Below are 27,996 nucleotides of genomic sequence, written 5' to 3'. Positions count from 1 at the left end.
GCTAAAATGAGTTTGACACCCCTGCACTACACCCTCCCGTCCAATGCAAATCACAGTTCTTCCACTTGTAAACTCAGAGGTGTGGCAGTGCGCACAAATTGCCCAGTATCAGCGTGTATCAGCCAGGTCGTAGCCCTCAATATCCCGAGGAGATCATTCCCAAGCAGTAAGCACAATTCCAATCTGTGACAATCTGCAACAACACAGTTTCAGGAAGCCTTAACCGCAGGCTGAGAATCAATAAGTGCATATCTCTCACATTATGCCACGTACGAGTGGTTACTCTTCGTTTACCAGACGCTGAGTGTGTTCCTGGAATATCAGGGCACCTTGTCTTACCTGCTTGAGCATGGGTAATTAATTTTAAAGTGTTTGCAGACATTTTCACAGGATTGTTAACAGCAGGAAGACAAACTTAAAGGGAAACAGAGAACACAAAACATCCTGCCATTTTAACACTGGAGTTAGTGGATCAGAACGGACATGCAGGCTGCACGGAGAAAATAAAACTCTAAAAAACATCCATCAATGGAGAGACAGATCAACATGAGCGCGTCTGTCTGAAAGGCCATTGACATTGGTGTTAATAACATGAGAGTGTGCTGTAGCTTTCAGGGAAATGATGGATTTATCAAACAAAACCCAACGACACATATGCATCTTTCTCATACTCAGAAGTTTGGACTTTTTGTCCGAATAGTCCCACATTCTCCTGATAGTGAGAAAGCACAGCTTGTGGTATGGTGAGTACAACACTTTTTCTCTCAGTTTGTGAATTTCAAGGGTCAAAGGTGAAGTTGTGGAGATGTTTGCATTCATTAAAATAGATAATAACTAATAAATGTGCTCAGAAACATTGCTTTTGAAGAGAAGAAGTCTTATTTGAGAAGCTAAGCACACAGCAAGACGGAGGGTGAACACACACTGGGAGTGCTGGTGTGAATTTCAGCTAACGTCCTGTCAGTAAGCCATTATACATCGTCAGATGACAAACTTTAGCTTTTTTTCCAGATAATTCTGAAAGTACGATAAAAGCGTTTCGAGTTTGGAGGTTTGTGTGTGTCTCACGCAGGCTTTATGACATTTGGCATTAGCATGAAATCATGATCGTTCTGTTCGTTTGAGTGTGAATGACTGCAGACAGTTTGAAACTGTTTAATGGGCTCATATCACAGACAATACACATTTCTTTCATCTTTTAATATAAATGAGACATTGTAAACATTTCGGTAAGTCCCACACTTTACAAACATAATTCTTTTGAGCTATGCAACAGCTGCAGTAGTTAGTGCTGTTTAGCGATTGATTGTGACCAGTGTTGGGGGTAACGCATTACAAGTAACGCGAGCTACATAATAATATTACTTTTTTAACTAACGAGTAAAGAAACCCATTACTTTTAAATATTAAGTAATAATATTTGAGTTACTTTTTTGAAAATGTAATGTGAGTTACTTTTTAGTTTAATTAATTAGCTTTAAAAAAAATAATTTAAATGTAGTCGCAATGAATCATGCAGTCAATGAGGGAATGTGTTCATTATTTTGAACACATCGAAGAAAAAGAAAAGGGCATTGTCTCAATGGAAAATTGTTTTTAATTAAGACAATTTGTACAAAAGTAGTAAAGACATTTCTTTAAACTTTCATTAATCTATATATACAGCATGTAGAGCTCTGGGGTCAGGACATTCTCAGATAACATTATCCTAAAGTAATGGGTTTTTAAAGGTATATAAAGGTTATAGAGTGTGTTGTTGATTGCAGAGCTCCTGTAATTAATAAAAAAAGTAAAAGATAGTTCTGAAATAGATCAAGCCTTAGTAAAGGTAATAAAAAGTAACACAAGAGTAACTCAAAAGTAATGTAACGCATTACTTACCATAAAAAGTAACTCAACTATTCAACGCATTACATTCAAAAGTAACTTTCCCCAACACTGATTGTGACTAATCTTATACAAGATTAAAGTTTATTTACATAATACATGTGCAATTCTGTATTTTTTATATGCATATAAATGTATGATAAAGTGTATAATAAAATACATATATTTACATATAGATTGATATTCATTCATTCATTTTATTTTCGGCTTAGTCCCTTTATTAATCAGCGGTCACCACAGTGGAATGAACCGCCAACTTATCCAGCATATGTTTTACGCAGTGGATGCCCTTCCAGCCACAACCGAGTAATGGGAAACACCCATACACTCTTGCATTCACACCCACACATACAGTACACATACACTTAGTTTATTCAAATCACCTATAGTGCATGTCTTTGGAGCACCCAGAGGAAACCCATGTGAACACAGGGAGAACATGCAAACTCCACACAGAAATGCCAACTGACTGAGCTGATGCTCAAACCAGCGACCTTCTTGTTGTGAGGCGACAGCACTACCCACTGCGCCACTGTGACGCCTTTATAGATTGATATTTATATTTAATTTTATGTTATATTTAAATATTTTATTATAAATGTAAAAAAACAACATTTCAATATTTGAAAGGTGGCAACACCAAAGCTCCAAATATACATAACTTTATTAATAAAAGTCTATCACATAGCCTGTAAAGCTTTAAACACTTAAACTCTGATGAGTTAAATATATATATATATATATAAACATACTTTTTTGTAAGTCTGAATTTATCATTAAACAGCACTACAGCTTGTTGTGAAATCTTTATTATATTATTATTATTATTATTATTATTATTATTATCATTATTATGGTTAACTAATGGTGTTAATGTAAATATAGGTATTGAACCTGATTGTATCCTCAAAAACTTCCTAGATCTTTGCAGCAGATATTAGAGTCTTCTCAGATTAATAACTTAGCTAATATTATCAATGACAATACGATGCTAAAAATACATGATATGACCCCATTAAACATAGAGGAGCCAAAAATCCCCTCTTAACAAAACATGTCCCACTATGAGCTGTTGACCGAATTGAAAACCCGTACAAAAGTTAAAGAGAGCACATAGGAAACTGCAGAGTGTTCCAACACAATGCACTTCCCCCCAAATCTCTCTCTTGTCCGAGTAAAATTGAGGCCATAATGCTTTTAGATGGAGTGAGGAGCTGAAGTAACTCAGCAGCTGGCTATTCAGAAGGACACAAGCGAGTAGCATGACACAGCCAAGCGTCTGCTCACCTGCTGTCCCATTCGGGATCAAGGGGAAACGCAAAAGGTATTAAAACACACGGATAAAGACAAACCAACACACACAGACGCACACTTTGACATGAACAAACACCTATATTGCATCACAAGAATCTGATCATTTCCCACACGACCACTGTGAACATTTCTGACTGCTTTAGGAATAAATGATAATTATTATGCTAGTACTGTTAATAGGATTATTTAGATCAACACTGTTTGTGAATATTTGGATACCGGATGAATCTGAATCATGAACAGTGAAATGTCAATGTCCACATGTGAAATGTCAACAGTGGAGAGTCAAACAGAGAAAATTGGACTTAAAGGATCGATAACACTTTCTCGTGACATTTTGAGAATATCATGTTTCGATTTTGCACAGGAGTTCATAGTTTAATCTCACAAAAATTATTGATTTAGCTCCAATCAAAAAGGGGGAAAACTGGCATAAAGAAAACCGTAACATTTATATAATATTTTTTCTGTTATAACCATTTTACAGTAATGGAAATAAATATTTAAGGCAGCATAATCTACAAATTAAAACTAAAGTCACTACATCATACACTACTATAAGTAGTATATATGTATATATATATATATGTGTGTGTGTGTGTGTGTGTGTGTATATATATATATATATATATATATATATATATATATATATATATATATATATATATATATATATACACACACACACACACACACACAGTTGAACACAACAGTATTAGCCTTCCTCTGAAATATTGATGATATATTTATACAACAGTTCTGTTAGGTTCTCGAATCTGATTGGCTGATGATAGCCGTGTGATATTCTGCAATAACAGCACTCATGCAGCCTCTTCATGCTTGTGTATTACTCCTCCCACATAGAGAGACAGCAGATCAATAGACTCACTACAGTTTGACAAATACTGCAACAGTTGGACAACATAGTGTATTTTGAGGGCTTTTTAGGTGAGAATGTAGTTGTTTAGATTGCGACTATGCAGTTTTGTTATAAGGATAGTGCCTATTTTATAAGTATTTATGATTTCGTAGATCGCCAGCCACTAGGCTGTCAAGCCGAGCAGAGCAAAGATGGTTGCGCCACAAGATGGCGAAAGAGACCGCATAATAAGCCCTCAAAGGAGAAAAACTCAGCATTTTCTTTTCATGTTGTTTTAAATTACAGCTAATCAAATCATTATAAAACAGGTAAGTGGCATTCTAAGTCAATCTCTCTTTTTTGTATGTTGTAGTGCTGTATTTATACCATATAATCTGCTAGTGTTTGCTTTGGTTTGGCTTTTTCTGGGTAAATTATTGTTGTTTTTAATTTCCCGATTGCAACAGAGAAATACTGGGAAATCTCTGTAGACAGGTGGCATTTCAAGCCGTTCAGCCTTATAATCTTAAAATGTGAGCAAAATAACTTGTTTTGTCATCACTTTAGACATTACAGTAGAGAATCATTCAAATACTAGCTCTTAAGTGACGTGTTTTAAAGCGACGGCTTCTGCTGTTCTGACGGTCAGCTGCAGATGTGAATGAACGGCGGAAGAATGTAGTTCCTCATACAAAAGGGTTTTTGACACTCTCCGTGTTTGATTTTCGTTTTTGACTTTCGTTTAACTTTCCCAATTAGCCAAACTTAGTTAAGCCTTTAAATGCACTGTAAGCTGGAAACTAGTTACTTGCAAATAACTGGTAAAATATTATGTGCAGTCATCATGGCAAAAGACTAAATAAACTAGTTATTAAAATTATTATGTGTAAAAATGTGTTGAATTGGATCAGGGTAGGGCCAAGTAGGACTCAGTGCTCACTCTGATACCCCGGGCTATGCAACGGTTGGGGGAAATTCCAAATCGAAAATTTAGCAAGGAAAATTCAACAAATTCTATAGTTCAAGGTGCTTCATAGGCTTCACCTATCTAGGAGCAAGCTGGCAAAAACGTATCCAGGGTCAGATTCATCTGATCCAGCAGCCATCAGATGTGAGGGATATGTTCTGTGGATGCCCTTAATTTTTTATTTATTGATTTATTTATTTTTTAATGTTTCCCAAATGATGTTTAACAGGGCAAGGAATTTTTTTACAGTATGTCTGATAATGTTTTTTTATTCTGGAGAAAGTCTTATTTGTTTTATTTCGGCTAGAATAAAAGCAGTTTTTCATTATTTTAAAACATTTTAATGTCAAAATTATTAGCCCCTTTAAGCTATATTTTTTCAATGGTCTACAGAACAAACCATGGTTATACAATAACTTGCCTTATTACTCTAACCTGCCTAGTTAAACTAATTAACCTAGTTAAGCCTTTAAATGTCACTTTAAGCTGTATAGAAAAATATCTAGTCAAATATTATTTACTGTCATCAGGGCAAAGATAAAAATAAATCAGTTATTAGAAATGATTTATTAAAACTATTATGTTCAGAAATGTGTTGAAAAATCTCTCTGTTAAACAAAAATAGGGGATAAAAATAAACAGGGGGCTAATTCTGATTTCAACTGTATATGTAACAAAGATATGGATTTTTGGTGCACGTTTTGGCGCAGTAGCAGCAGAAATGCACCTATTAGCTTCATTATCTTTATTTATGGCCAAATGCTTGATTCTTCTCAAGTGAAAAAACCAAACCCACAATCCCACAAACACTAGATATTAAATGTGGTATCACGTTTTAAACGCAAACACCTTACATACACCATCAGAGGCTCAACAAAAAGATTTATGAGGGTTGGCAGCCTTTTTTATCTTTTTTTAGGTTACTGTATCCTAAGTAAAAGTTTATCCTCAATTTCCCAATTCTTTCTTTCTTTCTATCTTTCTATCTTTCTTTCTTTCCTTCTTTCTTACTCTCTTTCTTTTCCGCCCTGTTTTTTATGGGGCATGTGAGTATGTTTGTTGCTATGTATGTACTGTGTTAATATGTTGTTCAATATGTGTGCTGTGGGAAAATGTAATACTATTGTAAAATCAATAAAAATATTGAAATAATAGAAATGTGTTGAAAATGTTAAACAGCACTCGGGTAATGATTGGAAGAAAAAATTCAGAGGAGGACTAATAATTGAGTCTTTAACCGTATATAAATATATAATATTTCTATGTGAAATGTGAATCAAAATATGTTTTTTGGTGGACAGTTTTGTGAGATTCACCTTCACAGATTGCAATGCTGATTTCCCACCTTTGAACAGTCTGTGAGGCTCCAGTGAAAATAAAAACAGGATACTACATGAGTAAGCACTGACACAGATGAATTGAGGTGCCAAAATGTTGTGTACTGCCACCCAGTGGACTTGAATATATAAATTGATCTCAGCAACCCGCTAGCTGCTAGTTAACCACGTCTAATGTAACAGAAAGTGTTATGGATCAGGAAAGGGCACACATTTCAATCACTGTTACTTTGACTAGATTTGACTTAATGTTACTTAAGCATCATACCACAGGAGCACAGACTCGGCACAAAGCATGACAGGCGGTTTGAGTAAGACTAATACGTATTTCAAGACTAATACTTATCTATGAGTGTGTTTGCGTGTTAGGAGATCTGGGAAATCTGCTTTATTAGAAACTTACCCAACATCATCCATTATGCAACCAGACCATTTATCTTCACACTTGCACTCCCCTGTGTGGGAAAGACAAATTACAGTGACAAAATGTGAGAGTCTGTATGCATGAGCCAAAGTACACATGTTAAAAGGATTACAGTCATAATAACAAACAAGAGCACTCACCATTTAAAATGCGTTTCTTATCAGAAAAGATGCCAATGTTTTGTCCCAGTGACTGAGCGAGAGTTATGGCCATTTCCTTTCCATACTAATAATTAAAACAAACAGATCAAAGCTTAGAGACTGACAAAAAGAATCATTTCATTCAGTTAAAAGCAGTGATGTAATGGATCACAAATCTCACGGTTTGGATCACATTATGGTTTTTTTAGTCACGGATCGGACCATTTTTCGGATCAGTCAAAAAGGGGCGGAAACAAATGTCATTTGCTTTCCATCTATTACATAAACAGCACTTCAAGAAACTTTTGGTTTTAACAAACAGAACTTACAACCTGTACTTTTATCAAAAATAAAATGAAGTAGTAATCAGCTAAATAAAAATAAATGGTAAAATATTCAATACCTATTGGTAAAATAATGTAATTTGCTGCCTAAAACTTTCATTTTTAAACATCAAGTTAAATTCATATGATGGTAATTTTAATCTTTAACATAAACATCAGTGGTTTTATCTAAACTATAAACTTTTACCCCAGTAATTCCGTGTTGTTTGACTGTTTGTAACTTCTTAATCAACTCAAAAGACTAAAGACTGCGTTCTTTAGCAATCTTGTGTTCTTGTAGAACCCCATCCTCAACCATCAAAGTTCAGTTCCAAAACTCAAGACTGCAAGAACGGAGGATGGTGAAAGTTCGTGGATGTGTTCTTGGTATCAAGGACGCATCGATGCAGACTTGAGCACTGAACTCCCTCTATAAGTCCCAGAAGTTATTGCGACTGAATAAAGGAGGTGGGAAGCACATCATTTTAAATAGCTTTATTATTAAAGTTCAGAGATACAACCTATTTATCTCAGGAGTTACCTAAAGTGAGACTGTGAATATGAACATTACCATGAAAATCTTTATGAAGGCATAAACACTTGAAGAATTCTGAAATTCATGTTAAAATATGTTTTATTTGTATTGTGCAAGTATATTCGTAAGGTCTTTGTGCACTTATATATATATTGAAAATGGGAAAAAACAACAAATTGTTGTATGACTGCTGTAATGTTTAAACAATTTTTTTGTTAACAATGCTTGAAGATCATGTGACCATCAGGAAAAATGCAGCATTTAATTTCTCACAGGATGCGTTGTCTGTTCTCGCGGTCACCTGAGTTTGATCTTCCTAGGTGACCGGGAAGACTGGTCTTCTCAAGACCGCAAGTCTGTTCTCTGCGTTCTTGAAGTTGAGAAACAGCCTGAATCTCTTTCTAGATTTTTGAGTTTTTCAAACACAGACTTGAATGCAGCAATTCGAATGATTAATAAACATATGCAAATCACCATCATCTATAATTTATGTTGTGTGGGTGTTGAGATCCTGATCTTTTAATGATTATTTGTGCAGCTTTCGCTGAGTGCTTTAATGCAAACTAAACAAGTAGTGACAGAAAACATCTTTAATAACCTAAGAAACCCAGCACATCCCGAATAAACTACCATAACTTCTTCCGTTATCATTATATTCTAGAGGAAAGCCTAAATGCTTTATAAATACATATCCATACTTTAACTGTCCTTTATACATGTGATTTGAATGATGCGAGAGGCGATGTCTCTGTGATCGTTACAAATTTAGGATTAATCTTCAAGTAAAAAAAAAATTATTAATCCGTGAGTCACGTGTGTTCCACATCGTGGGTTGTAATCCATACGAATCATGGATCAACCCGTGATCTGTTACATGCCTTGTTAAAACTGTTTTCTACAATCACAAACCTCATTGACTCCGCCTCCTTTAGTGAGAGAACAGACTCCACCCATATATGAGGCTCCGCCCCAGTTGCTATGGAAACGGTTGCCCCTGGAAGCAGACAGAAAGTTCATCAGAAACACCTTTTCAAACTATCATAAAGCTGCTGCACATTTGTGTGCTATATTTTAGAGTTGTTACAATACTGGAATTCGATACCAATCGGTACTTAAATTTTAAAAACGTCTGTTTCCCGTGAACATTTAAGCGCTACTGAGCACGTTCTTAAACTGTGCTGATTTGCCATTGTGTTTACAGGCTCAACAGAAATGACTGTAATTGGCCGTGAAGGTCATCAGTTCACCAAACTCACCGCTGTTTACTGCTTGTAACAACAGATATAGCGACACTTAAAGCCACGATTCATCATCAGATCATTCGTATGTCAGCTTATAGACAAACCAGCTGATCGAAGTGACTTTGAAAAGCTTCAGCGTTGCTGTATCTGTGTGTACACTCAGTAAACAGAGGTGAGTTCAATCAACTAATGACCTTCACGGCCAATTTCTGTTGAGCCTTTAAACACAACGCTCAAATGTTATCGGCAAATGGACGTTTTTAAAAATTTCAGTAACGATTAATAACAATTTCTAGTATCGTGACGACCCTACTTTGTTTGTAACTTACGAAAAAAGATGAACGGAGTCACATTTTTCTTTAATAAAGTCTCTCCTGTACTTCATAAACTCCCGTAAGGTCACCATGGGGTCGTCGTTGATGTTAAACCTGTTGTCCGCTGCCCACGTTTCCATGGCAACCAAGACAATCCTAGTGTTGAGTTGCTCCTTGAAATACTAAAGATACAAACAGAAAGTGTTTATTAACAACAGGCGGATTTCTTTCATGCAGTCCTAACCCCTAAAGAACACATGTGACGCCTGCAGAATGATGAATGTGTTTTTGTTGTTTATTCTGGAGCTCATTTTGACACATCGTACAAGAGGCTGAAGAAGCCAAATGCCAAATGTCTTTCACAGAGACAGAACGATGGAGGGAGGTTTATGTGGCTGTCATGGGCGGGCAGACAGACTGACAAACAAGCCGATAAAACAGCTCATGAATTGATGGCAGACTGCAGAGAGTCTATTTGTCTTGAGATACGGATGAGAAACAGACTTCTGCATTTATAATACTATCAATGCATGTAAAACAAAAGACTACCTGACAAAAGTCTTGTTGTCTATCAAAGTTTTAGAATCAACAAATAATAACTTCACTTCTAGTTGATCATTTGGTATCAGAAGTGGCTTATATGAAAGGCAAAGGCTTCTAGATTATGCTCATTTTACCAAAATAAAATATGATCATTCCTTAATTTTGAACTATTTAATTAGGACAGAGCAGTGGCGCAGTAAGTAGTGCTATCGCCTCACAGCAAGAAGGTCGCTGGCTCTCCTGGTTTGAACCTCGGCTCAGTTGGCATTTCTGTGTGGAGTTTGCTTGTTTTTCCTGTGTTCGCGTGGGGTTTCCTCCGAGTGCTCCGGATTCCCCCACAAACCAAAGACATACGGTACAGGTGAATTGGGTAGGCTATATTGTCCATAGTGTATGAGTGTGTGTAAATGTTTCTCAGAGATGGGTTGCGGCTGGAAGGGCATCCGCTATGTAAAAATGTGCTGAATAAGTTGGCAGTTCATTTCCGCTGTGGTGACCCCGATTAATAAAGGGACTAAGCCGACAAGAAAATGAATGAATAAATAATTAGGACAGTAATATCTGAATTTGCTTAGACATAAGTCTTGTCACTGAACAGAAAAAATATACAACATAGAATATAAAGTCATGTTGCAGAGGAAAAAGAATCAATATTGTGTATGACTCCCATCAGCTTGGAGGACTGCATCCATACATCTCTGCAATGACTCAAATAACTTATTAATAAAGTCATCTGGCAAAGACAGTGTTCATGCAGGACTCCCAGAGTTCATCAAGATACTTTGGATTCATCTTCAACGCCTCCTTCTTCAGCTTACCCCAGACATGCTCAATAATGTTCATTTCTGGTGACTGGGTTGGCCAATCCTGGAGCACCTTGATCTTTGCTTTCAGGAACTTTGATGTGGAGGCTGAAGTATGAGAAGGAGCGCTGTCCTGCAGAAGAATTTGCCCTCTCCTTTGATTTGTTATGTAATGGACAGCACAAATGTCTTGATACCTCAAGCTGTTGATGTTGCCATCCACTCTGCAGTTCTCCAGCATGCCCTCATACTGAATGTAAACCCAAAACTATGGTTTTTCCTTTACCAAACATGACTGACTTTTTTGAGAATATTGGGTCTATGCAGGTTCCAATAGGTCTTCTGCAGTATTTGTGATGATTAGAATCCAGTTCAACAGATGATTCACTGGAAAAATCTATCTTCTACCTCTTTTCCAAATGATCAACTACAAGTCAAGTTATTATTTTTTGATCTTACAACTGTGATGGACAACAAGACTTTTGTCAGGTAGAGTACATATTGAATTATAGTATATGATAATGTGTGAGCTACTTACCAGATCAGCCATATTAACAACAGATTTGGCGTAGTTGTTTGTTTGTCCAACGGAAAGCCGATGTTTCTTGTACTGGAGAAAATGCATAATAATGTGAACAAATTGCAGGCATAAAGACAAAAATCTTATATAAAAAATTCACCCAAAAGTGAAAATGTATTTATTATTTACTCACACTCGAGTGGTTTCAAACTTTTACGAGTTTTTGTTAAATACAAAAGAAGATATTTTAAAGAGTGTTAGAAACCTGTAGACATTGATTTATAAAGTAGAAAAAACAAGTACTATGGAAATCAATAGTTACAGGCTTTCAGCATTTTTCACAAAATCTCCTTTTGTCGAAAGACTGTAAAATACACAAGACATGTCACTCATATAGTTTTGAATGGGGAAAAGTGTAATGCTCTGGCGAACGAAGCCCCGCCTACTAGTATAGGAGCCAATCATCGATCACTATAGACCACAGGTGTCAAACTCAGTTCCAAAAGGGCCGCAGCTCTGCACAGTTTAGTTCCAACCCTAATTAAACACACCTGATCAAACTAATTGAGTCCTTCAGGCTTGTTTGAAACCTACAGGTAAGTGTGTTGGAGCAGGGTTGGAACTAAACTGTGCAGGGCATCGGCCCTCCAGGAATTGAGTATGACACCCCTGCTATAGACTAACGTTTCTCCGGGGGAGAAGCTTGGACCAGATGTGTGCTTTTACGTTTTTGTGGTCAACAAACATACTGGAATCTCAGTGAATACTTGCTTCACAGACATAATAAATATATATCACAATAAAGCTTAAAATTAAATGAACTAGTCATCATTAAATACAAAAATTTTTTTTTTTTTTGCTTTTGTAATCTGTATGAAACAAACGCGAGGTACAGTCTATACTGTCAAACGCACATCACATTACAGCAACAACTACTCAAATGCCCACAAACTTGTAAACAAAGAGTCGCTGTCATTTCTGGAGGAGATTCGCCATCAAGAGCAGGTTGTGGAATACATTTGAAGACCAGCACGATCAGACGAAGCATTACTCAGAGGATAATGTCCAACACAGCCATAAATAAGGTTGGTGACGTGATCTCATTCCTTTCAAGTGTGCAAGCGCATTAGCTAGGGCAACCTGAAAAAATGCTGATTTTGTTTGATTCTAACGTTTGAAAATTAAACTTATGTCAGTGTTTCTTCTAGGATTTTTTCCAGCTGTGGCGGCAGGCCCTTTACACCAATCTACTGACTACCAATGGTGTTATTTCAATGACAAATGTTGTGAGCGCAGTATGACAAGTCGAGATCGCATTTATGTAATACAAGCATGTGAATCTCATTGCTTGCGTGCTGATTTACTCTGTTCGTGCACGCCCCCTTAAATACACCCAGCTCAAGTGCAGATTTTCTTATGCTCTCTGAAATAAACACTGCTGAAATGCAATTTAGTGCATTTACGTAACAAGTATGTCTATAACATTTATTAGATTTGCTAGGAATATTAATGAATGTCTCCAATAGACCTACAGAGCGGCATTAATGCATCCTGAAGTAAAGTGAAACAGATATAAACTCCAGCAAGATAATTGTCATTGTATGCAGAGCCCTAGACCTTTATCTATAGAGCATAATTATTGAAACTGTGTTCATCTTAACTGAAAGCTACGTCGTGTTTGCTGGCCTCACACACCCCTGTCAGTCAGCATGTCACCTCAAAGGATTAAACAAATAACGCACAGCACAACTACGACTACTACAAGAAAGTTTGCGCTGTTATAATTCACTTACCTTTTAATACGTTTTGGTGCGATTTTAACCCGCTATGTAAAAAAATGACAATGTTTTGAATGATAAGCTGTAATGTAGCTATGGCGGGATGAGTCTTGGTGTGGCGCCCCGCCATGGAAGAAGGAATGTAGCGCAAACCATGTTACTTTGTTTAATATTATTGGTGATTCCAAATATGTAATAATAAGCTTGACAAACAGTTTTAGAGAATTTTATGTTTTCCCATTCAGATAGATTGCCCGAGCATACTGTCCGAGAGGCGTTTCAAAGATGGCTGTCGAGTGAAATGACTTGCCTTAAAGGCACTTTGTTTTGTGTTCAACAGAAGAAAGAAACTCATTAAGGTCTGTGACATCTGAAGGGTGAGTAAATGATGATCATTTTCAGTTTTAGGTGAACTGTCCCTTTAACACTTAGGTCAATAATGGACTGTCACTCATCTTACCATCAAATGATCATTTATGACCATCAGCTCTACATACTTGGTCTCATCTTCAACACTCCGTGGATTTCGTGATATCTGTGTGAGGAATTTAACAGTGCATCATTTTCCTGTCATTTGAAGGCTTGTATGAGTTCTGATATAATAAGGAATGGCATTCAAAAGGGATTTAATGATTCTGGATCTAACTCCAATTATGGAATCCTTTTCCATGAATGATTCTTCATACAGTTTTGAAGAAGATACGAAGAATATGCAAACTGTGTTAAGTAATAATTAGCTCATTCAATAATAGTAATAGTAAGTTTTAATTAACAATAAGGTATGGTCTGAACTGGAAAATAAAAAAGAGATTCAACACACTCTGTCTAACATACATTAAGCTTTTAAAATCCTCATACAGTCAAATGGCTTTAAAAACCTGGAAATTATTAATTATAATCCAGACTCAACATTGTGTATGCTCTCGATGTGACTATAGCGAATGATCACATTGAGATATTGATGCTGAAACGATATACTGTGTAGCCCTAGTAAAAATATTAGAATTATTTTTAATTATAAAAAAATCTGAATTTCAAGATACTGACTCAGGAATGTGACATAACAAGTCACAATTACCATTTTTATTATTATTATTATTATTATTATTATTATTATTTAATTGTTATTATAAATATATTTTTTAATCTCATGATTTAAATGTGCTTGACAACAGTTAAGTTTAAATTAGCGCTGATACATTTACCACACATTTTATTTTAATTTGATTATAGCATTCTTTCAAACATCATTAAAAGACTGCAGATGCTTCAGAGAGACAGAACTGAATATCACCTAATTGTATTATAATATTATCTGGAACAGCGATCATTCTAATTTAGAACCAAACCTAGTGATGAATATGTTTCATATCATGCTGCGGCATGCATAACATGCTTACTGCAGAGGAAAAAGCTGATCTATACATTAGTGCCATAAAGTGTCCACAGCACTGCTCTAAATATTTCATGAGAAGAGGGGAGATGGAGAGGAAAAGAAAGACACAGAAGAAACAGAGATCTGGAGTAGCACTTACAGCAGCACTGCAATCCCGTCTCATAGTCAAAACTTAACAGATACATGTGCATACCATGAGCTATGATTGTTTTAAGACTGTATACACACACACCTGTCTCTTTTTTCTCCGGTGGGCGGCACTGAACAATGGAGGGTTTTCAAAAAGTGACTCTGCCAGATGAACTGTAAAAAAAAACTAAAATATTAGTAAGGAGAACTGAATATAGTGTGTGTGCGCAAAATAAAACCGACTTATTCTGCACTATTATTTACCACTCATGGGCCTGAATTGTAGTGTATACTTGCAGGGCTGGACTTACCATAATTTAAGCATACCTATAATTAAAATACATATTTTAAAATAGTTTTATTTATTAATTTATAATTTAGTAACTGTCGTTCAGTGTTTAGCATTGTAAACTGTAAAAAAAAATGAAGGGTTCCATCCAATTCATTCATGTTGTCCCAATACAAATTGATTTAGTTAATAATTTTAAGTGGATCAAACATAAAACAATTATATTGTCTCAAAAGAATCCCAAGAATTGTGCCTTTTAGCTCATTTTAAATATGTAGTTTGAACATGCAGCAAAAACTATTTTTGTGTACACAGTAAAATGTGATTAGTTGACTTTACTTAAAGAAAATTAATACACACTGCCTTACAAGATTAAGTAAATTAAATGTGTGCATAGTTATAAAATTAAGTTAAGGGAACTTAATAGTTCTAAGTTGCAACAGAAATACTATACATTTTTAAGTAAAATCAACTTGTCACCTATAGAGCAATGGGTTTACTCACTTTGTAAAGTAACTGCTTTTTACTGTGCAGCGAATACTCATAATAGCATTAAATAAACGTTTTTTTTTTCTCCTTGTTGCAAGTAGATTGTCTGTGCATACTGTAAATCGGACTTTGTAAACATGCTGTATATATAATGATTTAAACCTGAACATACCTGGAGAAATGAAATCTTCTGAAGTGTCCAAACTATGAGACTGATAAACCATGTGCACATGGACCTCCTCCTACAGAGAAAGAATGAGAGAGAATTACATGATTATGTGTCAGATACGCCTACATAAAACTTGGTGAGACACATTGTTCAAACTATATAAGAAACATGACATTTAATAAAAAAACGTGTTTAAATGTTCACAATGCAATAATTATAGATATGTTTCGTGTTCTATATTATATAAAAAAAAAACTGTATCAAAGACAGTTATGTGTTTCTAATATTAACCACTCTCAGAGGCATTCACAAGTGTGACAGCTAGCTTGTAGTGAAGAAAGTAAGCTGGACAATTTGTGAAAACAAATGAAATAGAAGATAAACCTGTTGACTACCGTTTGTTAAAGGCGCCAAGACCCAATTTGATTTACACTACACAAAACATTCCGCCTTTCAGGTTTGTTTACGTTACGTTTTTATGCGACAAACATACGTGATCGCGCAAGTGACGTACTGCCGCGCCTGCGGTCAGTGTGTTGTGCGCGCTCCCGAAGAAGAGTGTTCATACAACACGGTGGAACCCAACGACAAAAAAACCACCGATTTAAGTGAGAAAATGACTGCTACATCACCTAAACATTCATTAAACGCTCGACATTAATCAGGTACGTACAGCATGTGATATATCGGTCTTTAGTTATTTCGTTTCTGATTTATTAGTCTCCCTTCGAATGAAACTAAAGCGCAACAGGTTGTTTCAATGTTAGCCGTTAGCCGAGATTAGCTAGTTAGCGCTTCAGCCCTCTCTTGAATAACGTTAAATATAATCAAACCACCTCTAGCCTGGAAACAAACCGTAAACTTAACCACTTATAACCAGTTCATGATATACAGAAACGTTCAATTAAATATGAGTAATGTCTCTGATAAAGATAACAACTCTTGACAGAGATGCGATTGTTTGGCATTATTGTTGTGAAGGCTATTCAGAGATACTGTACACGCATGCACCCCACTACATATGTCTATTGTACACAAACACAATGGCATTTATTCTACATTACATAGATGCTCTCTACACTCGATATTTAAGCAGTGCAATGACTTTATTATCCTTGTAATTAAGTGGACATTACTGCAATATTTCCAGTACACCTTTCATATTTCTATGCATTAATATGCAATCTTTCGGTTTTTATCCAAACTTTAAAGACACACTGTATAATTAAATTTCAAGTACTATATAACTAACAATACATAAATCATTTGATACAGTGTACTTTTGTAGATTCATACGATTGCATTGTCTTTGAATATTTACATGTGATTATAGCTATAATTAATCTCTATATGTATACAACCAACTGTCAAACCTACCCAAATAACCTGCCCCTAATCTTTACTGTATACTATCTAAATGACAACAAATGCATTTTGCAATACAACATAAATACTATGTATAACAGTTAAGTAGTTAAAGGCATCTTAGATATTTGACAATACATGCAGCTTTGTTTCTTTTTAACCTTGCCTAAAATTGTCCTTTCTTTTCCCCTTAAGGTATCATTTGCTGACTTCAGCCATGTCTTGTCGTGACATTCACGCCACTAATGCGTTCGCCTTTGTCATTGCGATGCTGTCGGTCGGTGGTTTGACCGTTGCTACACTCATTCCTCAGTGGAGAACCATGCGCCTGCTTACCTTCAACCGTAATGCCAAAAATGTGACTGTATACGATGGCCTGTGGACCAAGTGTGTACGGCGGGATGGCTCTTCAGGCTGCTATTACTTTGACTCAGACTGGTACGCAAAAGTAGACCAGTTGGACCTCAGATTGCTGCAATTCTGTTTACCTACTGGTAGGTGCTCATGATGTGTTTATATGGATTGTCCAAACTATTACCATTAAAAAATAATTTAGCTGCTTTTAGAACATTTTATTGGAATGGTTTATTTGTATTTTTATAAGCAATCTGAAAATAATGATTTAATTACAGCTTAAAAAAATGTCATTTTCAAAATAATAAAATACAAACATACCCATCTGATTTACTTATATTAATAGACTATTATTGTTAATGCTGTACGTTTTGTACATTTCTCTATCATAATATTTTCAAGTTAAGTTTAACTTTTTTAATATTTCTTATTTTTTAATTAACTTCTGAATTTGTGCATTTCTGACAATATTTTGTTTTTCAAATTAAATATTCATACTTACATAGCGGTCATTTAGTTATTTAATATTCACACACACTTATCCATTTAATTTTATTCATGAATTCAACTCATTTTTTACATTTTCTTTTAATGGTTTGATTGTATTTTTATGAGAAATCTGGAAATATTTATTTAATTACAGCTTAATCTTTTTCAGTTACAAGATAATAAACTTTATAATACAAATAGACTCCTCTGATTTACTTAATAGATTATTGGTATTGTTAATACTGACTTCTGTTGTAATACATCCAACGCTCAACATATACTGTATGAGTACACCCCCCACAATTCTCTCAGTTTAATTAATATTTTCTATAGGATGCTTTCCAATATTATATTTGTGCATATACATTAGAATAGTCAGTACTGAAGCCAAATCTGGAGCCAATCTAACAAAATAACTTACAACAATGGTTAAAAAATTAGTTGCCCAAATTTATATGTTAGGAAAAAATATTAAATACAATTTTCAAGAATCAAGAGAAACAAAAAACATACAATTTTGTTGAAATGTTGTAGTTTGTAATTTCTTTTGCAATATTTTGCATAAATTGAAATAATTATCTTTTCATTTCTAAAGATGTTCTGTGCCTAAAATACTATTTCAATAAATATATCTGTTTAATAAATCAGTTTCAGTTTAATAAATCAGTTTTGTTCAAATGCATCAATATATATTACCCATATTCACTGAGAAATGGATAAAATATTCATTTTTAAAATTAGGTGTACTCATTTGCACCGTACATAAATAATTCTATAGCTATTGTTTATCATATTTTCAAGTATAAATATTATTTATATTTTTTATTTCTAGTCTTTTTTACTTTTGAATCTTTTTTTTTTATCTTTTGATTTTGGCAAATTCTCCCACATTACTTATCGTACATTAAATTCCATTTATTTAGCAGAATCCTGAGTTTGCTTTGTAATTTGCAGTGCTTTAAGTTGAATCTTTAATGCTGACGTCAACAACTTCCCCTGCACAGGTCTGCTGTTTTCCAGCTTGGCTCTTCTGCTCTGCCTTACTGGCATGTGTAAAACTGCTTGCTGCTCCAAAACCCCTGACGACATCAAGAACTCTCGCTGCTTGGTCAACAGCTCAGGCTGCCATCTAGTAGCTGGGATGCTTCTGTTTCTAGGTGGAGCGATCGCCATGCCACCCTCCGTCTGGTTCCTCTTCCACACCCGTCACCTAAATGAGCGCTACGATCATTTATTTGCTGTTGAGTTTGGGGTGTATGTGGCCATCGGAAGTGCTGGTGGTCTAATCCTGGCTGCTCTGCTGATGTTCATGTGGTATTGTATGTGTAAAAAACTGCCTTCGCCTTTCTGGCTGCCTCTTCCTGAAGTGCCCACGATGACCCAAAGCCTCTCTGCGCAGCCTCTCATGACCAACGGTTTGCCTACTCCCGTGACGTACGCGCCCCAGAGTTTCCCTCCAGCTGTTTTGGACGCCCCTGCTTTTGTCCCAATGCAGGGTTACCCTCAACCTGCACCCACACAGCCTATGCCCCCCCACGTCTACATGCCACAGATGTCTGTGCCAGATGGTTATGGCTCAGAAGTTGGAGCCTCGCAGGTTTATAGTTATGCCCCCTCACAAAGCTACGCTCCTTCTCAGGGATATGCTCCATCACAAAGCTACGCGCCATCACAGAGGTACGCCGGACACCGATATTCGACACGCTCCCGAACGTCAGGGATTGAGATTGACATTCCTGTCCTCACAGATTGAGATTGGCTGTCTAAGGATATTTCAAATTAAAAAGGTCATATTTAGAAATTAGACAACAACTCTGATGGTAAATTTAAAGTCATGTAAATGGTTAATTAGAAAGAACAGCCTTCATTTGGTTAATGTCGCCTCTAATTCTTAGGACTAAAAATGGCCAGAACTATCAGAAAAGTGATTTGAGCAGATAGAAAGGTGACATTCTCATATAACCTCGTATTACAACTAAAGTCTGCAGTAAAGCAACTCTGAACACCTTGAAGCAGATGAGCTACTGCAGAAGAAGAAGAGCAAACTGGTGACACTCCTGTCTGCTAAGAAAACTGAGGTTCCCATTGACATGAGCTCAACAAAACTATGACAGAAAATTGTAGGAAGGTTGGCTATTCTGATACATCTTAGGCCCATTTCAGTTCTACCTCTTAAACCCTTCCACTTACTCTTGCCCCTCCAAGCAAAAGAGAATCAGTAAGCGAAAGGGCCGTATTTATCGAATCAAAAAGGTCATAATTAGAAATTAGAGAACAACTCCGATGGTAAATTTGAAGTCATGTAAAAGATTCAATTAAAAGATTAGACTTTATTCAGTTGATGTCGCCGGTGCCTCTTAATTCTTAGTACTGAAAATGGCCAAAAAAGGAAAAATCGATCAAAAAAATTGTTTGAGCAGATAAAAAGGTGACATTTTCTCAAATAACCTCTTATTACGATTAAAGTCTGCAGGAGAGCAACTCTGAACACGGCAAACCTTGAAGTAGATGAGCTACAGCAGCAGCAGAAGAAGAGCACTCTGGTGACACTCCTGTCTGCTAGGAAAACTGATGCTCCAATTGACATGAATTCAACAAAACTCGATATCAGATCAGGCAACCATTTTACAATCTTCTGTTAACACTTAGGCCCAATCCAGCCTTCCACTCACTGATTATTTTTTGCTTTGAGGCGTAGTAAGGCGAAATGCCCTCCAATTACAAAGGTCATAATTAGAAATTAGAGAACAACTATGATGGTAAATTTGAAGTCATGTAAATTGTAAAATTGAAAAATAAGCCTTTATTCAGTTGATGTCACCAATGCCTCTTAATTCTTGGCACTGAAAATGGCCAAAAAAGGGAAAAAAAACAACCCGAAAAGCGATTTGAGCAGATAGAAAGGTGATGTTGTCTCAAATAACCTCTTACTACAACTAAAGTCTTCAGGGGAGCAACTATGAACACATCAAACCTTGAAGCAGATGAGCTACAGCAGCAGAAGAAGAGCACACTAGTGACATTCTGGTCTGCTAAGAAATCTGATCATAATTAGAAATTAGAGTACAACTCTCATGGTGAATTTGAAGTTATGTAAATGGTTAAAGATACGCCTTTATTCAGTGGATGTCGCAGATGCCTCTTAATTCTTAGCACTAAAATGGCCAAAAAGGGAAAAAAGGTCATGAAAGCAGTAACACTAGCTGAAGTTGTGCATCTCGCTTTATAATAGTTTCATTCATAAAACACAAGCAAAACAAACTTGTTAATAATTTAACTGAGTATGTCAAGGTGACTTCACTTAATTCATACTCATGTTTCGTGTTGTTACTCTGCTTTTAAATGTCAGTAGAAACACTGAATATAAAGTTGATTTTAAGCACTGTTTTAACCTTTAAGCGAATATTTCTGCTAATATCTAAATGTGACTATTACAGTAAATATTAGAAAGAGATGTAACACTGACTGCTGAAACGGTATTATTCTCAGTGCCATGAAGTTGGACGTTTTCTTTTTTTAAGCTTAGTGAATATGTTGGTTTATTGCTCTAATATCTGTACATCATGTTTTCATGGGGTTTTACGCAGATTTTACATATCTATATTTGAAGGACTGAGTTTTATCAATGATTTTTCTTTGACTTATTTTGTTGTTGTTGTTGGTTTAAAACTGTCACAATGTTAAACGAACACCTAGTAGAGGTTTTTTATATATACATGGAAGAATCATCTCTGCCTGATGCCTTTGTGCAGCTTAACTCTTGTTTCCAGAACTGTACTTCCACTTATTAATTTAATCCTTTATAATGAGCCTTACATCAACAAGCCATTAACTAAACACTGCGTTGCATTCCATTGTTTTCTTATAAATGTTAATGTTATCTTATTGTTGTTGTTGTGTTTTAAAGGTGTCACCAGCGTATTCATCATTGTGCAACTCGGCATTTGAATAATGAATGCTCCATTAATGTGTTTGTTTACTGTTAGTTTCTTAGCTGAATTGAGGAAAACACGCTAATGTCTTAAACTTGATCTTCGCCTATTGAATATTGCACATATCTATTTCAGTTTGCCTGTTTCTGCAAAGCTCTGCAGCAAAATGTTAATTTTAATCACTGTGTAGTTTACTAATGTCTTTGTTTTTTTTATTAAAGTGCAGTTTATTGAATGAGATGTTCTGCTGTGATTTGTTGAGATGCATGGAACTGTCACTTGGTGTTTTGTTTCCTCAAGGTAAATATTTGTAGAGTTCTCTATTTTTGTAATGACTGGCTTTCATAATATCAGGACACTTTATTAGGTACAATAATTCAACTGCTTGTTAACACAAATGTATTCAGTCAGTCATGGGCACGCAGACGTTCAAGATTATCTTCTGAAGTTTAAATCATAATGTGGAAGAAAGGTGATGTAAGTGAATGAAAAAGGTATGTTTACTGGTGCCAGTCAGGCTCTGAGTATTTCAGAAACTGCTGATCAACTGGGATTTTCCTGCACAACTATTTCAAGGTTTCCTTCATTTTCCTTCGGTTAGTCCCTTATTTATCAGGTGTCACCACAGTGGAATGAACCCCCAACTATTCCAGCATATGTTTTACACAGGATTTCCTTCCAGCCACAACATCTCTAGGGTTTGCAGAGAAAATAAAAATACATCCACTAAGCAGTTTTGTGTGTAGAAATGAAATTTACTTAAAAAATAACAAGACTGTCAGCTGCCTATAAAAAAACTGAAATGCATTTATGTTATCAACATTTCACTGTAAAATGATGTGATTAAAAAAATCATGAAGTTTTTGATACTAATGTAGTAGGTTTATCAGGTTTAAATGAAGTTTTAAGACTGTTTAATTGATCCATGTTGAAATGACTTGTAAATTTAAGGCAGGAACACTTTTTCAGTATTGTAAAAAAAAACGTAGTTGACAACTTAAAATTTGAAAGCAACAAACTTCAGTTCATTTTTAAGTTGACTCAACTTTCAACCCAATTCACTTGACTCGATTTAAGTTGAGTATACTCAAAAATGTCCTGGGTTTGTTGATTAAGCATTTGCTGACAGACAGTTTGGGCTAATTATCAGAATTATGGGAATTATCGGCTTGCCAATATTTAATTGGATGAATTTTTTTTTTTTTGTTTTATTCCCAGAATATAAAAATACATAAACACATTTAGATCATTTACTTTAATCATTACTATTGGAATGTGAAGAGACCTTTAACCAGCACAACAGCAAAAAGGTCTGAAGAAAATCACCTACTGCAGCTTAAAACACATCCAAGTTAAAACCTTGATCACGGTTCAAAATTCACAATGACTCACGTGTACTGCTCTGTAAAAACTGCAGGGTTCCATACAATTCATCCATGTTGTCTCAACACAAATCGAACAAGTTACCGTAACAAATTTAAATGTATTGAACATAAAACAATTAAGTTGTCTCTGAAAAATCTCAAGAGTTGTGTTGTTCAGCCCATTTTAAATAAGGAGTTTGAGCAAGCCGCAAAAATATTTTTTTCTCCTGGTTAATTATAATCCCAACATGACATTGCAAATGTGACTATTGTAGATGCGCACACCGCGATATCCATGCGAAAACAAAATATTGTGTAGCCCTAATTTAAATGCATTCATCCATGCGCCATTCACACTCAAGGTCCAAGGGGAAGGCATAGGGGCTATGAAATAGAATTGGGATAATGCCTTCATTTCTGCTGCAACATTTAGACGACAATCGCTGCTGAGCATATAACAAGCATGCATTAAGTTCACTGTGGTGATAATAAACCCCTCACTCTGCCACCATTGCTATTGCCATACTCTATACCAGCTGACCGACACACTCCTGTACTAAGAGCCAACAGGGAATCTGAGTGCGCTAGATAAGAAAGACGAGGGAGACACAGACCTCATTTCTATGAAGGCTATTCCACTCCGCCCCCCAAATACACACACACGCACGTATGAGAGGCGGCACTTTGTGGAGGATTAGCCATATAACGCAGATGGCCTCTCAGATGTATTGGCTTAAAATAAGATGGGGTTTTCTGTATTGGAGCAGAGGAGGGTGTGTGTGTGTGTGTGTGTGTGTGTGTGTGTGTGTGCGTGTGTGTGTGTGTGTGTGTGTGTGTGTGTGTGTGTGTGTGTGTGTGTGTGTTCTCCTGGGGACGAGATCATGAATAGAAAGCAGGTTGGGGGATGGCACACTTTCTTTTTTTTTGGAAAGTGTGTTAAGGATGTTGAGGGGGTGGGGAGCCTGTGATGATCCCCCATCCCCAACACTATCAGACAGACTGTCCACTGAGCGGAAAATACAGAAAAAAAGGAACAACTTTCCCTTTAAAAATACACAGTCCCGTTTTAGTAGGGGATGATGATGATGATTGTGGAAGAAAATGTTTGATTTCCTGTTCGAGTGGAACTAGAAGTGGAAATCGAATCCATTTAGTCAAGCAAATTGGAAAATGTAATTTATTTATTATTTAATTTTGAAATGTTTGTAAATGAATGTAAATGAAAATTGGGCAATTAAAAGCATCTCAATGCATAACAGATATTAATATATTATTATCCTTCATTATTATTAAACAAATGTTCCTTATTTAAATTTATATTTTGAAATATAATTTATTCCAGTGATGATTAAAGCTGAATTAAGATAATAAGATAAAACTGAATTTCCAGCATTAATTATACTTCAGAAATTCATGGCGATTAATATAATTATTATCATCAGTGCTGAAAACAATTGTGGCACAATACATTTTTTTAGGATACAATCATCATAATTTTATAATTCCATTATCATTATTATTATTATTATTATTATTATTATTATTATTATTATTATTATTACTATTATTATTATTATTATTATTATTATTATTATTATTATTACTATTATTATTATTATTATTATTGTTGTTGTTGTTGTTAATATTAATAATAATAGTAATAATACATATAGACTTACATTTATTAATAATAATTTTACCCTTTTATTATTATCCTTTTTTGTTAAAAAAGTTTACATTTTACGTTTACAATTTAAAAACACATTTTATGAATGGAGGTGTAAATAAATAAATGAAATATGGTCTATAATCCTACATATGTTATTATTATTATTATTATTATTATTATTATTATTATTATTATTATTATTGTACTTCTTCATCTTACTAAATATAATCATAAATATTGACTCATATTTATCAATAATAGTTTTAGAATTCCATTATTATCCTTTATTATTATAAATTATTAATAACTTTTATCCAATAATACTTATGTAATTACATAATAATACATAATAATATTATGTAATTATGTATGTAATGATAGAAATGCCAACTGACCAGCCGAGGCTCGAACCAGCTACCTTCTTGCTGTGAGGCAATAGTGCTACCCACTGCACTACCGTGATGGCCCCTACATTTGTTACTATTATTATTATTATTATTATAAAATTATAAATTATTTTATTATTATCCTTTATCATTAATAAATTATATCATCGTTTATTTTTTTCACCGTGTCAAAATTTGACAAACTATTCTATTAAATATAGTAGTTATTTGGTATATATTTTTATATTAATACAATTGTTGGTCATATATAAATATTTGGTTTGTTAATTAATTATTATATGTTTCAAATCTTAAACCAACATCAGTTGAACAGGATAGTTATTTCTGAGTTGAAACTTTTTGACAAAAATTCGCAATAATTAACATCTTTCTTTGTAAACCAATGAATCACTGTTCATGTTCAATGGTTATGTCCTTAATCATGAACATGGCATTTAAAGCATCCTCTTTGATTTCTTGTTGACTTTAGGTGTGTTAAGAGGCAAAGACTCTGCATGTGCTGAGAGCTTTGAGCAGCATCCAGCAGTGAGAGACACCACAGAGGCCAAAGAGGGACACGCTTTCATCTTCCCCGCTGTAGTGTGAGGCGGATGACAGTTGCATGTGCCATATGGTGAACAGGACGATACTGTCCCTCTGCTTTGTGAATGCGTCTAAATGAATCAGATCAGAAAACGGCCCTGTTGCTGAGGTTGCCAAAACGCAAGGTTATAGGGTTTGACGATATGAAACATGACAAAACCATCAGCATGCAGAAACTGAGTCATTTCTAAGGGCGAGATGCTCATGAGATGAAGCATTACACGAGAACAGGCAGAAGGTGAAACTCGTTTCACACATCAGCACAGAGAGAAGGGTGACTGAGGACTGAAAAAAAATGAACTGCTTCCTAACTAGGAGGGAAATTAGTAACCGGTGATATTAGACTCAATATACAGTTGAAACCAGAAGTTTACATGCAGGATATAAAAAGGCACATGACCATTTTTAAAAAAAGTCAGATGTTAGTGTGATTAAACTTTTTTTCTTTTAGGTAATTTAGGATTATCAAATTTGTTTCTGTTATGCATAATAGCAGAATAATGAGAGAGAGATTTTTTGAGAAATTGTTATAACTTTTCTTGTAAGTCAAGTTTACACACAATTATTATGCCTCTGAAAAAGCTCAGATGATGGTGTCAAGGTTTTGGAAGTTTCTGATTGGCTAATTGACAACATTTGTGTTAATTGGAGGCACAACTGTAGAATAGTATTTAAGGAAAAACTCAAACACACTGCTTCCTTGTGTGACAACATGGGAAAACCAACAAGCCAGAATCATCAACAAAGCCAGATTACAATTTGCTAAATTACACTGGGGAAAGAATAATTTTTGGAGACATGTCCTGTGATCTGATGGAACTAAGATTGAACTGTTTGGCCATAACCAGTGTTACATTATGGACAAAGGGGAAAGCTTACAAGCCTAGGAACACCATCCCAACTGTGAAGTATGGGGGCGGCAGCATCATGTTGTGTGGCTGTTTTGCTGCAGGAGGGACTGGTCCACTTCACAGCATAGATGGCATCATGAAGAAAGAACATTATGTAGAAATACTGAAACAACATCTCAAGACATCAGCCAGGAAATTAAAACTTGGCCACAAATGGGTCTTTCAAACAGACCATGACCCTAAGCATACTGCCAAATTGGTTAAAATGTGCTTTATAGACAACAGAGTGAATGTTTTGGAGTGGCCATCACAAAGCCCTGAACTCAGTCCTATAGAAAATTTGTGAGCAGAGTTGAAAAGGCTTGTGCAAGCAAGACAGTCCTCAAATCTGACTCAGTTACACCAGTTCTATCAGGAGGAATGGACAAAAATTCCTTTAAACTATTGTGAGTAGCTTGTGGAAGGATACCCAAAACATTTGACCAAAGTTATACAGTTTCAAAGCAAAGCTAAAAAAAATACCAAGGAAATGTATGTAAACCTTTGACTGTCTAGAAATTAATAAAAAATTCTCTCATTATTCTGGCATGTAGCAAATGTAAATCATGTAGGTAATCCTAATGGATCTAAAATAGTAAACATTATTATGATTTACCATCAGACATAAAAAAAATCCTTTTTTAGAGTGTATGTAAACTTCTGGTTTTAACTGTAGGTTCACTGTAAAAATTAAGCCAGTACAACAACAACAACAACAACAACAAAAACATAATCCTTATTTGCTTTCGCTTTTTCTTGTTCACTCAACTTTTGAAAGCATCAACTGCACTGACCTAAACTTATTTGTCAGTTATACAAAAACCTTTTAGTTGGGTTAACAGAAGATTATTAGTTTTCTGGAGAGGTGAACTACTCTGTAACAAAACTTTTTAATTTGTGCCAACTGAACATTTTTTGTCGGCAGAACTGAAATGCCTGAAGTTGAGTGAACAAAAAAACTAATAATCCTTATTTTCTTTCGGTTTCTTCTTGTCTACTCAATTTATTTTTTTTCACCTTTAATTGATAGGACAGTAGAGTACTGTATATACAGGAAAGTGTGGGGAGAGGAGAGAGGGGAAGGATTGGCATAGGACCTTGAGGCGATAATCAAACTCGGGTTGCCGTAAACACTGGAGTGCCATGTGTCGACGCACTAAGGGCACACTCACATTATGCTGTCCGAATCATGCCCAGGCCCATTTCCTGGATCGTTTAAGAAGTGTGAGTGTTCTGAATTGGGCTCAGGCACGGTTTAGTTGGCTGGTCCTGGCACGGTTGTAAGAGGTGTGCCAGAGCACGGTTCACTTGGGCTGAGCCCGAAAATGAAGACTTTTAAGAGACTGTTTCATATGTGTTTATTAATCAGTCTTACTGTTCAATGAATGCAAACTGCTGTAGATTATTAAAGACGCAAACCCCCCACTGCATGACAGTGGCACCTTTAGCAAACCTCCTAATTCCTGCAGCACGAGGACTTTATGATT

General features: G+C 35.5%; 3 protein-coding genes and 1 long non-coding RNA gene across 10 annotated transcripts in view; 2 read left to right on the top strand and 2 right to left on the bottom strand.

Annotated features, from left to right (window-relative positions):
• Nucleotides 1-27,996, bottom strand: part of dpy19l1l (dpy-19-like 1, like (H. sapiens)) — a 754,017-nt gene that overhangs the window by 172,979 nt on the left and 553,042 nt on the right. The window lies entirely within an intron of this gene.
• Nucleotides 1-27,996, bottom strand: part of adam22 (ADAM metallopeptidase domain 22) — a 130,623-nt gene that overhangs the window by 39,631 nt on the left and 62,996 nt on the right. For 3 of the 5 annotated variants that reach the window (XM_087287689.1, XM_087287690.1, XM_087287693.1), the window contains exons 7-14: nucleotides 15,461-15,530; nucleotides 14,614-14,684; nucleotides 13,446-13,520; nucleotides 11,226-11,297; nucleotides 9,357-9,523; nucleotides 8,696-8,780; nucleotides 6,929-7,013; nucleotides 6,768-6,819 (exon numbers count right to left, since the gene is read on the bottom strand). In XM_087287689.1, coding sequence (XP_087143815.1) covers nucleotides 6,768-6,819; nucleotides 6,929-7,013; nucleotides 8,696-8,780; nucleotides 9,357-9,523; nucleotides 11,226-11,297; nucleotides 13,446-13,520; nucleotides 14,614-14,684; nucleotides 15,461-15,530 — 677 coding nt within the window. Of the gene's footprint in view, nucleotides 1-6,767; nucleotides 6,820-6,928; nucleotides 7,014-8,695; nucleotides 8,781-9,356; nucleotides 9,524-11,225; nucleotides 11,298-13,445; nucleotides 13,521-14,613; nucleotides 14,685-15,460; nucleotides 15,531-15,852; nucleotides 15,909-27,996 lie in introns of those variants that run through there. The other 2 variants (XM_087287691.1, XM_087287692.1) reach the window with 1 other exon arrangement.
• On the top strand, nucleotides 166-8,780 carry LOC141378308 (uncharacterized). Its single transcript, XR_015512000.1, has 3 exons — nucleotides 166-743; nucleotides 3,089-3,211; nucleotides 7,553-8,780. It is a non-coding gene; the product is annotated as an uncharacterized LOC141378308 (long non-coding RNA).
• Nucleotides 15,961-21,832, top strand: cldn12 (claudin 12). Of its 2 annotated transcripts, NM_131773.2 has the most exon segments (4): nucleotides 15,962-16,122; nucleotides 17,018-17,316; nucleotides 18,670-21,253; nucleotides 21,336-21,832. In NM_131773.2, coding segments are annotated over 2 exon segments (1,026 nt in total). In that variant the 5' UTR covers nucleotides 15,962-16,122; nucleotides 17,018-17,039; the 3' UTR covers nucleotides 19,419-21,253; nucleotides 21,336-21,832.

The sequence above is a fragment of the Danio rerio genome, chromosome 16 (assembly GCF_052040795.2).
Source record: "Danio rerio strain M-AB ecotype USA chromosome 16, GRCz13ab, whole genome shotgun sequence".
Classification (NCBI taxonomy): Eukaryota; Metazoa; Chordata; class Actinopteri; order Cypriniformes; family Danionidae; genus Danio; species Danio rerio.
The sequence above is the reverse complement of the archived record's forward strand: the minus strand, read 5'-3'. Positions and strand labels throughout refer to the sequence as shown.